Here is a 14,194-nt window from a genome sequence, read left to right as displayed (position 1 = left end):
ACTATGTGTCTATGGCTGATAGTGTGTATTACAATATGTTCTGTATAGCAGATATGCTACATACTGACGTGAGATAACATAGAAACAGCAAAATTGTTAACCTACAATTGTTAATTCTAACGCTAACGGGCTACTTGAACCGAACAATCACAAACGATTTTATGCAACAAGTTTTGTAATGCCATTAAACAGAATGGGCAATCAATTCACAGGAAAGCGTGTACCGTGCCCTGCACTGTTGGCTATCGTTCACAGTCTAATGAAGGCAGTAAATAGAATTTTTCTCGCTTCCTCTATCTACGGGATGGCTGGGGAAAGTGGAAGTGCTGGCAGCATCAACCATTACTACTAGCATAATATTATTTTCCACGTTCCACTGGCTCCCCCGGCACATTAATTCAATTTGCAATCGTTTGCAACCGTTGGCAGCATTCGAACGCACGCTGTGCTGCGCTAATTTCATGGAGTGTGAAGCATCAGAAAAACTGCCGACTGATTATGAATATTGCTACCGTTTGCTAATTAGCGTTTGGTGTTTCCCGCTTCGGCCGAATTTTTGCATCAAATCGGTGTAAAATTGTGTTAGAATTGATTTAAATTTGTTTGCCCGCCGATGACGCAGCACAGGCACATCATGCCTGCAAAGCAGGAAAAACATAAACTGTTTACAAAAATACGCAGCTATCAGTGAGCAAACATGTATCTATCGTTGCGCAAAATAATCGGAATAAAATATAAAAAAAAACTTGATTTATCAAAACAGCCTCCATAGCGATGAATTGAGCACAATTACGGTCAAGCTTGCTCAAAGTAAGCAGTGCAAACTCGTTACAACTTGTAAATGAGCTTTCTTTTTCGTTTTGCGATGTTTTACGCAGCACTTAGGCTTTTTCCCAGCTGTTCGTGTTTTATCCTAGTAGGCCAAGTGAAGAATATTTACCGCAAAAGTTTGTTTGTCGCGCAAAGCAATCGCATGCCGAAGCAATGCTATGGATGGAAAATAAATCATGCTTTTAAATTCAGAGTAGTTATTCAGACTGCCATGGAAAAAAAACATAATAAAATGCATGAGTTTCCTGAAAAGTAAATGCAAATACCGATATTTGTACATTTAGAAATTCGTCTACATGAGACTTTTAAATTGAAAACAATAATTTCGTAAGTGGGCAGTTTACAAGAAATCCACAAAATATTCAATAAATATTTATCGATGGGATTTGTTTACAGAGAACATGTAGATTGCGTTCAGTCGTGTGAACAAAGAGATCTGTGACCCTGTCTTTTTTACGCAACCATTGTTTACATTCCAACTGTGATTGAAAACCCATTTAAGCCACTAATCGGACAACTGAAATGGTGCTAAAGCGTACAAATCGTCATTGGCCAACTTACCGCCCCAAAAGCCCAAAACCACAACCACGTGCGTGTAAATTTGTCGGTCAATTGTTTGGCTGAACTGGCAACGGTTAGAATCACATTTGTCAGTAACAATTAAGCCCAGAACCTCACGCTTACATTGATCGAAGGACGGAAAACGGGTTGCAGCAGATACGAAAGCGGTGTCCTTTCCCAGCCACCGGTTGATTGTGAATCAATTGCTGGTGATGTTTCGGTTTGCACTGTGTTTGTATGTGTGTATGTATGACCAATTCACTCCAGACGACACCGCAAAAGTTGTTCACACTTTCGGAAAAGCGTCCCGATATGCGGCTCGGCTCGGTGCTTGTGGTGCTGTGCAGCTGCAGCACTCTGCGTGTCTGCGAAGGGTACGGAAATAAATCCCAGCTCCCGTAATGGAATGGCCGGATTAAAATGTTATCATACCGGTACCGGTGCTCGGTGGGTTTGGGAGAGGAAAACAACACGGAATGCATTTCGGTGCAAAAGCTACGAGGTGGTACACCGATTGGTTGCAAAGTGGGGTACATTTAGAGCTGTTTGAATTGCTTGCAGTTCAAGTGTTGTGGTGTACGTTTTTAGTTTTTTTGTGCGGTTTAAAAGGCGTGAATAATTCCATCAGCTACTGTAACCGAGCTTGGTGTTTTCGGGCAGTAGGGTTGAGTTTACATTTCGAAGAGGATTATATTTGTTTGCTGCGACTGCAATATTCATATCGGTTCAGCACAGGTAAACGAATTACTCGATAGAAGGCACACAAATTGAGTGAAACATTAAGCCCGTACTGGCGTGGAAAACTGGCGTAACGAAGCATGTGATTCGTTTAATGGCTTCATTTCCGGGCTGTGCTTTTTTAGACTTCTTCTACACGGAATGACACGCAAATTTATCATTCACTAAATACCGGAAAATTAGTTGCAACAGTCAACATTTACAAAGCCGGTGGGTGGGTGGTGGGTTTAAAAAAGTGTGGCCGGTATTTTTTACCTACCCCCAGGTGAGTGGGTTATTTTCCTTCCATACGGATGCACGCTCTAATTAGTGGGTTAATGATGGTACCCCCGAAAGCTCCCGGATAATGTTGCTACATCGTTCGTTTCTTTTTTTTGTAAATCTCCTCCAAACAAAATGCAGCAAACCACCATGCTGGTATAGTTCGGAACACTGTCTGTGTGGTGTTGTTTTATTTTCTTCCCCTGTTTGTTGCAACCAATGTAAACGAAGGAAGATAAATAAACTTCACTGTACGTGAAGTGCTTCGGGGGGCATCAGAAAAATCGTGCAAAGCAAGTATAAGGGAGCATTTGTTCGTGTAAAGGATAAGGAAGCATCAACAGGAAAAAAAACCCATGTTCAGTGCGGTAATGTAAAATAACCGAGAGCTATAGGGGTTTGCCAGCACAGACAGGACTGCAGACAACGATGGTGGTAATTATCCGGCACGAAAGTATCTCAGGAGATAGCACTAAGCCTTGCTATTACTACTATAGTGCATCACGGATGCAGGGCGGCTGACAGATGGGTTCAGATTATGTGGATGGTATTTATTATTGTAACATTCTGTAGAAGAAGAATCCTTAAAGATTCTGAATCATCTATGAAATAGAAATAAGCATTAATCCGTAAAAGCGCCCAAATGTATGCTAATAGTATTGTTTAAACGCCGAAAAGTATGCAATTTAAGATACATACCATTTTTATAATTTTAATAAGGCAACAGCAATATTTTTGAATTTTTGCTCATTAATCACTTCAATTTACTCAAACTTCGAAGAAAAAGAGCCTCAATTTGTTTGCAGATAGCATACTATTTTAAAAGTATCACAAATTGTTTACCACAAACATACACAACCTCATAAACGTTACTATCGACCATCTAATTAAAGCAACTGCCTTGGCATGGCCGACGGAATAGCATCATTTGGATTACGCATGGCACACCATTAGCCAGAGTAAGGGGTTTCCCGCTTCTCCTTTTCCCCCAAAACGCTACAACAATCATTAACAAATCATCATCATTAGCTGCAATTGTTATGTTGGTCGTGTCGCTGCAACAAAGCAGTGTAATATACCGGATCCATTACACGCCGGCCGTACAATAAGACCGAACGGTGCGTGCGTCCTAACGACAAACTTAACCCTCTACCCTGTGCGTTCGTTTGCACGATTGCAGACATCGCAATGTACACTACCATCGGCTCAATTACATCCGGCACGAAGATGCTGGCCGTCCGTCCACTCTACAGTAGGCACTACATGGCCCACGCACTCCATCCCCCCCCCCCCCCCCCAAAAAAAAAGGAACGCTGTCTTTTAGAGCGTGTAAACGTGACACAGACCATCCGGGCGGGTCTGTGTGCAGTAGGCAAAACATTCCCACGACCCATAAGAAAACCGGACCAGATCGTCCCCGAGGTGGGAATTGTCGGGCCAGATCTTCACCGAGATTTAATCAGAGCCGAGAAAATTGCATACGCAAGCATGAAGGAACGTAAAGGCGACAGTATGATGGTGCGGCGCTAGGCCCTAGCGATGCTGGTTCAGCTAGTAGTAAACGCCTGAATGTAGGCTTTTCGCGCGCTGTGCAAACTCCGGTTGAAGCTTGCTTCAGCATCGGCACCCTGTCGTAAACCTACCGTACAAATCCATTTGCCGTTCGCAATCGGCTCGGAGACAAATAAAAGCGAATGAACGTATCCCGTCGTTAGGTTTCGTTCGCACAGGCTGCCTCTCCCAAATGGACTTGGAAGGGATCGGGGGGAAGCGATCGGGCAGGACACATCACGGCAGACGTCATCGGAACGTTTCATCGCTTCGTGATGGGTGCCCTTTGATGGTGCTGATAGTTACGACTGTTGATGAGGAAATGACCTGTGCACTGGGTGGCCGACCCGGAACGCTGATGCATTGTTGATGTGTTCGTTTTTGTTCTGCACTCGTTTTCCTCTTCTGTAGTGGTTGCAAACCGTTGCAAATATGGCTGGACAAAGCTGCAATATGATGTGTACTCAATTCTAGAGTGGTATTTAGTTGTAGAAACACTTCTTAACCTCTTTAGAGAGAACAGCTCTTAAAGAAGACCACCCGAGAAAGGCTGTGTAAATGTTCACCTTGTGGGATAATTCCTACGTGTCCTTCTGACTTTGCAAGCTGTCTCAGCAATGGTCGGTTGGATTGTTCAAACGGCAAGATAGTGTTTGCCTTGTTTGTTTAGTAACATAGCTTGATAGGCATGATTAGATACAGCACGATACACAGGTAAAACTTCATCCAAAGAGTTATCCAGAAGCAACCTCTTCTAGTGGGTTTCTGCTTCAGTCAACAAGTGCTTAAGAAAATGCGACTCGTCAGCAGGAGCTGTTGAAATTGTTTATCGATAGTTGTGCTCAATGAAAGAGCAGTGCAAATCAGAAAGAAGCAGCAGATTTAAAGAGGTCAGATCGAATGAAAAAGCGCTTGTACAATCGAAAGAGTTACGTCGGCAAACAGTTTCCTCCCTTGAGCAATGTCCGTTTACGTGCTTTTCGTTTGCTTTCGAATCGGGTGGAAGCAAAGCGAAACCGCCACGACAAAGCGCTGTTGAACGATAATGACGTTTATAAAGCAAGTTAGCTGTAGCCATTGTCACTTTTGTTAGCTCTGCTTTGCTTCGTTCTCGTTTGAACAGAGTTTTCCGGTGGAAGAAAATTTCCTTCCAAGATGCAATTGATTGAAAGTTTGCCGTTTAAATTATGAACGGAACCATTTAAAGACGGTGAAGGTGACTTTGCTGCCCTAGGTTCATGAAATACAGTTCATTTTTTCAGCTAATATTGATTAAAGTTATATTAAAACTAGAAATATTTTATGTTGCAGTATGACTTAAAATCAAATTTGAGGCCATTTTTATCATCGCTTTCAATTTATCAAAAACCTACCGAAACAACTACAACCGAGAACAAAGTCACAGCACGGTGGCAATCAGCTAAACGAAAGCGATGACCCAAATACGAACGCGCTAAAAACATAAAAGAAAACACGATGGCAAAAACTTTCAACAAATTATCTCTCACTTCCGACCGGCTCTTTCGGCTCGGTTCCGCACCGCTGAAAGTGACCCCAGCGGGCAAGAATTTAGTAAGCGAAGGAAAAATTATGCCAGATTTGTGCTGCTGCTGCTGCGGGGGGATTAAGAAGCGGCGTGGTTCGTGTGCTCGCGCTTAGCAAGCCACATTTAATCCGGTTCCTTCCTACAGTGTGCGGAAGAAAGCTGTGGGAAAAAGGCGTATCCCAACTAAATGGTACACAGATTTCTTCAATCTGTTCGCAAGATAGCAAACCAAAGTCATCTGCTAGCGCACTAAATTGTTCGAGATAACCAGCGAAATTACGAGGCACTTGCGCTTCCGTGCGGTCGTGTGGGTGTTTTCGTTGTTTTAACATTACGCTCGTTTTTCCTTCTTCTTCTTGTTTCGTTGTGCTTTTTTATTTACTAAAAAGAAAAGGTTTCACCACAGCGCTGTAAGAGCAGAAGACGTTCTTTTTTAACGTTTCTATCTAGGTTCGGTTTCGTTGGTTTCGAGTTACTTTGCTCTGTACGAACGTGCCCTGTCGATCGCTTGCAGCACTAACCGCATCATCCTTTCTTGTCCGCAATCGTTCTTTGCAGATTAAAATCACCGGCACACGACACGCGCTGGCAGCAGGTGCAGAAGGAGGTGGAAGCAACAGGCTCCTACCATCTGACGGAAACTGAGCTGATCTACGGTGCCAAGCTGGCCTGGCGCAATTCATCCCGGTGCATCGGACGGATACAGTGGTCCAAGCTGCAGGTATGTCACTCTCTTGGGGAAAGGCACCTCTTTTGATAGAGGCTTCCGTTTAAAAGAAAACAAAGATACACAGCACACAGAGGGTGGCTAATAACAAAAAAAGAGCTATCGCTTTCTTCTCGCAAGCGAAGCACAACAGTGTGGCCAGAAGAAAACGCAAGCAAAAAAGACATCGACGGCGACAAAGCGACCGACAGAATCGCTCCGCATCGTTCTGCGTTGAAACCATACTCCCCCCCAGCGGACCCGGGCAGAACTCGGGCTTGGTTGAGGGTGATAGTTAAAGTGATTAATTATTTAAATTGAGAGTCATAGTCCTTATGTAATTAGCGTACCCATGCTCCGGAACCGCCAGCCTTCCAGACGCCTTCGCGCCAGCCAGGGAAGCTTACGCTTGAAAAGCTACAAAATGAACCAGAAGCAATGGAAGGAAATGAAAAGGAACAGAGAGACAGAGAGAGTGTGAAAAAAGAAAACCTCAAGCAAACAGCACGCGCCAAAAGTGTACTCGATGCCAAGCGTCGTGTGCTAGTGGCTTGTGGTTCAAGGCGGAACAGCGGCAAGCCCAACAACAAGGGTGTAAATTAAATGATGAAGAAGGAAAAATTAAATTATTTTCATTATCGCCTGCCTTTGCTCGCTCTGGGGACTGTAGCATGAGCGCGCACACACACACACATACACATCTATTTTGCCCTTTTGAGAGAGTGTGTAGTGGGGGACGCAGAAAAGAATGGGAAGCGTAATTGGGTTCTTGAGGTGACGGAGAGCAGCTTGTAGCGGAACGGTGAAGAATGCAAAGCAATCTAAACGTTTTTGCGTTGTGGGAAGATAGGTTGCTCGAGAGGTTGTTTCTCTTGGGCGTTGCTACATACACTTTAGCATTTCCTGGCTGGTTGGCCTTGCGTTCACGCAACCGTGCTGTGGCGTTGGTTGCGTATGAACAATTAATCATGCAAGTGCACTACACTAGTGGCTTGGAGTACATATTTTCCACTCCTCGATTTAAATGATCTTTATGATCAAGAGAGAGAGAAACGAGCCAAGGCTACGATGAAGTTGCACATTCGGTTTAATTGGTTTGTTTATTAAAAATTAATCGCGCATGATTGTAACGGACTGTAGCGCGTTCATGCGATATGAATGGAGGCGCCAAGCTTTTCGTACCGACGGTGAAGTACTGGGCGCTTCCATGTACTTCCATTTACTTTCTCTAATTAGAATGCTGCATGGTGCAAGGAATGAGTGCAGAGTGCTTAAAATTGCAGTTTGTTTTAATTATTGGGGATTATTTGAAATGAAATGGAGACTTACACAGCAATATGAACGGGGATGCTATACGAGGAGAAAGTAATAATCATAAATATCTGCATTCTTCTGAGAAAAGATTGGAAAAATGAAGCTTACTTCCCCTTCACTTGATCTGCATTCTTGATTGCCCATCTTGTAAAGGGTTTAATTTAAATAACTCTTTTGCCAATATTAGCATAGGAATTCTTATTTACTGGAAAAAATCACTCAATAGTGGTTTCTAGTCATAGTGAGATCCGGCTGTACATCTCCATAGAGTAGATGGTGTGGGATACTCATCTACTATTATTGGCCAATGGTCAGCGGCACGAACGGTTCATTTTCGGATGCACTAGTAAATCGTCTACCGTTTCATTGGTTAGATGCAGCATCGTAAACTATTCTCTAACATAAATCTCTTCATCATGTAATGAAGCTCACACTCGTTGGATGCTTGAGTACCTTTGAAGAAACAAAATTCTATTCCGAAGCACCAGTCTATGTAAGACTGTTTGGTTTACTATATTTTACACTCAGCTTCTCATTCACCTTTTCATCCCTCTTACACTGACCCTACAGGTTAGGTCTGAAAAGAGCCAAATGATCAAAGTTATAGACCCTAATTTTGTCCTTTACTGCAGTTGCACGTCTTCTTTTTTTTTTCGTAATATCCCCAAGTAACCGAACTGCTGGAAATGACATGCCATGTAAATGGCTGGTGGTTACCTGCTTTTTGTATATGCCGTACTACCACCGTACGAATCTCTAGAACAAGATAGGGCTGCGGTAAACACCTTCATTTTGAGGTACAGAGAGCAAGAGAGAATGAAAAAGTAAATTCTTCTTACGCTCTAATGGCTTACTTTTGCGGAGTTTGTGTGCCACTGTGGCAGGAAAGATCCGGTTTTAATTTACATCCTCATAAGATAAACAGTTGGAAAATCGTTGCTAGAAGCGATTTAACTACGAGGTAGAATGGTGCTGGGAGGAGGGAACGTTACAAGCCAGCTGACCACCTGTAAATGTGAGCGCGTGTGGTGTTGGAAATGGTCCAATCTCAACCCACCGCAAAGAACAGATGGAAGCTTTCGGAGCGAAGTGGCTGGTCGTATTTCTTGATCCATTATTTTGCCCAGGGGTTTCGCTCGGACCAAGAAATCCTTTTGCGAAGGAAGCAGCTCCATGAAGCGGGGCATGAATTTGTGGGCGAACGGTAAAGGATTATCCGAGCAAATATGCGGCATCATCCCGTCTGTTACCGGTTGGTTTGGAAGGGGTTTTAAAGAGTTGCTGCGAAAAGGGACTTACAGAACCTAGACTGTGTTGATCCCAAGAGCTGAGGATGCATGCAAGATGTGAAGAGTTTTAGGGGTGATTTGTAAGATCTTATTCTTATTCACGTAAATGAAAGGTTGAACTACTGATATTGATTATGCAGGGCAATAAAGTTAGAGATTTCGTCCATAGAATTGATTATATTAATTAATCGCTCATCATTCTTACCTTATCTCAATATGGGTTAATTAAAAAGGCTGAGCCATCAGCTCATTGGATATTGATTTTGAACTTTAAATCGTGTATAACTATTTCAACACAATTTTACAAAAAAAATGAACAAATGATTGAGTTTATTGCGTTTATCTTCAACCTATGGAAACAATATTACACTACCTTTTTTGTGTGTCAATAGCGAGACTTTTTTTGCCTCTTCTTTTAATGCACCCTCGCTTAATTGGTTCGTTTCGCTTTACGCGAAACGGCAAACCATTTACATCGGCAGCATCCCACAGCATCAAACGGCGTTAGAACACCGCAATGCACTTTCGACATGTTCGATGAGCATGTTGCCGCAATTGCACCATTTCCGCTTCGTGTCGATCCCCATCGATCCCCGGTACCGGATACAGCCATTACATTACGATGCATCCGAGCCGTGCACCGAGCCCGGCTGGCACGCGAATGCAATCGACTGCATAATCCGATGATCCGATCACGCTGATGATATTGACGATCTTGGGCACGTTTAATACACCGCCGTACCGGAAGGCACGTTGTCGAAGTCTGCTTTATTTTTTCCACCCATCCACACCATGATTCCATGATTTCGAACACTTTGCGTTTACTACGTCGTTACCTCATTTCTGATCCTTCTCTCTTTCTCTCTCTCTCTTTCTTTCCACACGTACAGGTTTTCGATTGCCGATACGTTACGACCACCAGCGGTATGTTTGAAGCGATCTGCAATCACATCAAATATGCCACCAATAAAGGAAACCTCAGGTATGCTCTCCGTGCTTTACCGTTTGTATGTTCCGTACCGTTAATCTTGTGCCAGGGCTTTTGAATAAAAGAGTATGCGCCTGTGTGTGTGTATATGTGAGAGTGTCTGTTGGTTTTACTGCTCACGTTCTCGCTTTAACTGGTTTGCATCGGTGTGAGCCGCACTCAAGTGGTATCCTTTTGCTGTTACGACAAAGCTCAGCATGTGCTTCGATCGAGAAACGAGTACACTTATCTTGACACCTAGCGCCCAAGAGCTGAAGGATTTTTTTTTCTGATAGCAAAAGGAAGGATTCTTTATGATGTTAGGATGATTGAGTAAGCGAGTGTAGGTGGTTGTCAATTTACTCAATCAAGGTGGAGAATATTTTGCTCGGAATGTGATACCGGTGATATTGAAAAATAAAATCGGTGCATGGTGATGTTGTGTGATGGTCTTCGCCGAACTCAGCTTTCTCTGTCACTTTAGTTGTATTATTTTTTTTTTGAATGGAAAACGGAAAGAATGCATTTTTAATATTGTATTTTACCTTTTTGCTTTAAATTACGTTACACGAACGCCTGAAGATATGCAATCATCACACCAAAATCACTTGTTTAAAACTCCTGGTATCTTCAGAATCTCGAATAAAAGTCTCACCAAGCAGAAACGCATCATTCTAAGCTTCAAAAGTGCATACAGATCTGTCTTACCTTAATCTGTAAATTTACCAAATCATCTTTTTTGTAAACTCCCGTCTTCCTCAAACACAAACACACACCCACCTTGACCGAATTCAATAGAGCTAAATCATTTTCACAAGATAATCGAACAGATTCAATTTTTCACTAATACCCACTAAGCCGCCCATTTCCTTGCAACCACCACTAAAGTCGTCTGATCCGTCCTCACCGTTTTATTTTCTCGTCTCTCTCGCTCTCTCTCTCTCGCACTCTCTTCCAGATCGGCCATCACGATTTTCCCACAGCGCACGGACGGCAAGCACGACTACCGCATCTGGAACAATCAGATTATCTCGTACGCCGGCTATAAGAACGCAGACGGTAAAATTATCGGTGATCCGGCCAATGTCGAGTTTACTGATGTATGAAATCGAACCCATAGCGACCGATAGCGAAGTAGCAGCGGCAGCCCGCACGTGACCACTCGTCTTACCTCGTGTTTTCGTCTTTTCTTTTCTCGTTTCATTCGTGGTCGGTCTGTTTCCACTCCTTTGCGCGCCCCACTGCTTCGCCTCACGTTTGATCTCAGTTTTGCACCAAGCTCGGCTGGAAGAGCAAGCGCACGGAGTGGGACATCTTGCCGCTGGTGGTGTCGGCGAACGGGCACGATCCGGACTACTTTGACTATCCGCCCGAGCTGATCCTGGAGGTGCCGCTGAGCCACCCGCAGTTCAAGTGGTTCGCGGAGCTGAACCTGCGATGGTACGCCGTGCCGATGGTGTCCTCGATGCTGTTCGACTGCGGAGGCATCCAGTTCACGGCGACCGCGTTCAGCGGCTGGTACATGTCGACCGAGATCGGTTGCCGCAACCTGTGCGATGCCAACCGGCGAAATCTCCTCGAGGTAGGCCTGTTGATAGCGGTTAATGATAGCGGTAGACGTAGATAATGTTGCCATCGCGCGTGTCAATAATTTGATTGATTCTTGATGGTAAAAACTCGTCTGATTTTTCCCCCTTTCCCAACACAGCCAATCGCCATCAAGATGGGACTGGACACACGAAACCCAACCTCGCTGTGGAAGGATAAGGCGCTGGTGGAGATTAATATTGCCGTGCTGCACTCGTTCCAGAGCCGCAATATTACCATCGTCGATCATCACACCGCCAGCGAGAGCTTCATGAAGCACTACGAGAACGAAACCAAGCTAAGGTAATGGGTTTTGCGCTGGGAGTATCCAATCCTTTCGCACGTGATGGGAAACAGTTTCTCTCGTCTGTCTTTTTGCCTTTACTAAACCGTTGCTTAACGTTTTCGCTACCTTCGATACCAGGAACGGTTGCCCGGCCGATTGGGTATGGATTGTGCCGCCAATGTCGGCCTCGATAACGCCGGTGTTTCATCAGGAAATGGCCCTCTACTATCTGCGGCCGTCGTTCGAGTATCAGGTGGGTAGCTTACCTGTGCTGCGGATGGTTTGGGTGGTAATATTCAAAGTGAAATCGATCATAAATTGTGTGCCCGCTTCTATTACTAGTCGTAAATTAAAGGTTTTGTTTTTACAAATTGAGATACTTCCGTTGGGTTCTCCTTCCCTCACGATGTGTAATGAATTCTAAATAAATTTAAAAAATGAACCGATAAGTTTTATTCAAAATCTGACATATTAAAAATGGAACGGACACATTTTGGACCGAAAAGTTTGGTTGAATTTACTCGAAAATGGATTAAAACGCCCCGAAGCCACCCGAATGGTTTGATTGTTTAAACACGTTTCTAATTTTACCGCTCGCACTCTGTCCCGTCCCTCAAAAGGACAGAAAAATGGGTACAAATCAATGGAGGAAAAGTTTTCTACTATCTCCGCTAACGTGAGCGCTGTGCTTGTATCCGCTCCATCCAGTGATGGGGGGAATGAAACAGAAAAAAGGTGGACCTGAGGTCCATTTCGGAACGGAAAACGTGATATAATGCTTATCTTTTTTTTTACTTCATTTTTTTCTTCATGGATGAAATCGTTTAAATTTAACTGCCTTTGAGCTATATTCAATCTGTGTATTTAAATTGCGTGTACAAAGGACTTAATATTCCATTTTTATTTCCATTGTAACAGGAATCAGCAATGAAAACGCACATCTGGAAGAAGGGGCGAGATTCGGCGAAAAACAAGAAACCTCGCCGAAAGTTCAACTTCAAGCAAATAGCTAGGTAAGAGTTGTTCATTTTTTAATACATAAAATACTTCAAATTGACAATTAATTGTGCCATAGTCTATCTGAGCTTGATATGGATGTGTTGGTGTTAACTGAAACATGGCTCGATGGCTCCTTCCCGTCCTCTCTTATCTCGGAGGATGCGTATGTCATCTATCGCTGCGACCGAAATTCTCTCAGCAGTAACCGTTGCCGTGGTGGTGGTGTACTCATTGCCTGCTCTTCCGTGCTGAACACGTCAACTTTATCACTGCCGTTCGACTCGCTGGAGTCTGTTTGGACAATTGTTAAGCTTCAAAACCTTGCAATCTATATCGGCGCCGTTTACATTCCACCCGATCTGCGTTCTTCCGAAGAAGTCCTTGACGATTTGCATGAGAGTGTTAGTTTCGTTGCTGGCAAACTTAAATCAAATGATCTTATGGTGTTACTTGGTGATTTTAATTCACCATCACTCTCCTGGCAACCGTTTGCATCGTGCGTTAAGCACTTCATTCCTACTGGTGTATCTCGTGAAAATGTTTCTCTGCTTGATGGAATGTCGGTAAACGGTTTGCTGCAATTATCTGGCATAAAAAATATACGCGGAAGTCAATTGGACCTTCTATTTGCCAATGCTGCCAATGCTATGCCTTCTTGGAGCGCTGCTCCCCCGTCATAGCTTCACCTGTTCCACTCGTCGCGCTAGACAATTATCATCCTGCTCATGAGACAAGTGTGCTCCTTACGCACTCTCGCCCTGCATCCTCTCAACGAATACCTACGGCTCGTATGTTCAATTTTAGGAAACTGGACTACCAAAAGCTTCATCGTATTTTTAGCCGGTACCGATTGGTCCTTTACTGATGCTGACTGTGACATAAATCAAGCTGTAGCAGCGTTTACTAATGTAATCACTTCCGCCTTCCCTTCCTGCTGTCCTCTCCTATCCTGTCTACCGATCCCGTCTTCACTCCTTTTCCGTACCATAAACTCCTTCCTACTCCTTCGAGAATAATTGTATACTATAGTCAGTAAGCACTATTGCTGTAACCCAACGTGGCCGAGCAATGAATAAAATAAAAATAAAAATAAAAATAAAATAAAATATTTCATCTATATACATTGCTTGATAAGCGGCAACAAACGATTAATTTCCAACAAATTGTATTACACGAATGACGGGGCCGTATTAGAAGCGGAAATGAAAAATAAAACACCACCAAATGATCATCTGCTACCACACCAGATGTAATTCTTTTCCGGTTTCCGGCAAAGGAAGACAAGGAAAAATTGAACCATCAATCCGAGCATCGTACATGTGCAAGGTTTAACTTGAACGGTTTCGTGCTTTTCTTTTCCAATGTGCAAGGGAAAATGAAAAAGCGAAAAAAACACACACAATGGTTCCAAACAATCGCTCTTTTGTTAGGAGGAAAACAGAGATTATTATTTGTCTACCTGCTTAGCAGCAGGAAGGTCTGCACGGTGGATCATGGATGGTAAAGCACACCAAGCGATAGACACTTCAAAATGGACCCTTTTGTTGGTGTTTTTCAT

General features: G+C 43.5%; 1 protein-coding gene across 5 annotated transcripts in view; it reads left to right on the top strand.

The window, feature by feature from the left end:
* The window catches only part of LOC1277726 (nitric oxide synthase), an 88,146-nt gene that overhangs the window by 58,063 nt on the left and 15,889 nt on the right, over positions 1-14,194 (top strand). For all 5 annotated transcript variants that reach the window (XM_061656356.1, XM_061656358.1, XM_061656354.1 and 2 more), the window contains exons 5-11: positions 6,047-6,209; positions 9,688-9,779; positions 10,723-10,864; positions 11,032-11,346; positions 11,473-11,654; positions 11,776-11,890; positions 12,556-12,650. In XM_061656356.1, the coding sequence (XP_061512340.1) occupies positions 6,047-6,209; positions 9,688-9,779; positions 10,723-10,864; positions 11,032-11,346; positions 11,473-11,654; positions 11,776-11,890; positions 12,556-12,650 (1,104 nt within the window). The remainder of the gene's footprint in view (positions 1-6,046; positions 6,210-9,687; positions 9,780-10,722; positions 10,865-11,031; positions 11,347-11,472; positions 11,655-11,775; positions 11,891-12,555; positions 12,651-14,194) is intronic.

The sequence above is a fragment of the Anopheles gambiae genome, chromosome 3 (genome assembly GCF_943734735.2).
Source record: "Anopheles gambiae chromosome 3, idAnoGambNW_F1_1, whole genome shotgun sequence".
In the NCBI taxonomy this organism is placed as follows: Eukaryota; Metazoa; Arthropoda; class Insecta; order Diptera; family Culicidae; genus Anopheles; species Anopheles gambiae.
Note: the sequence above shows the minus strand (reverse complement) of the source record. Positions and strands in the feature narration are given on the sequence as shown.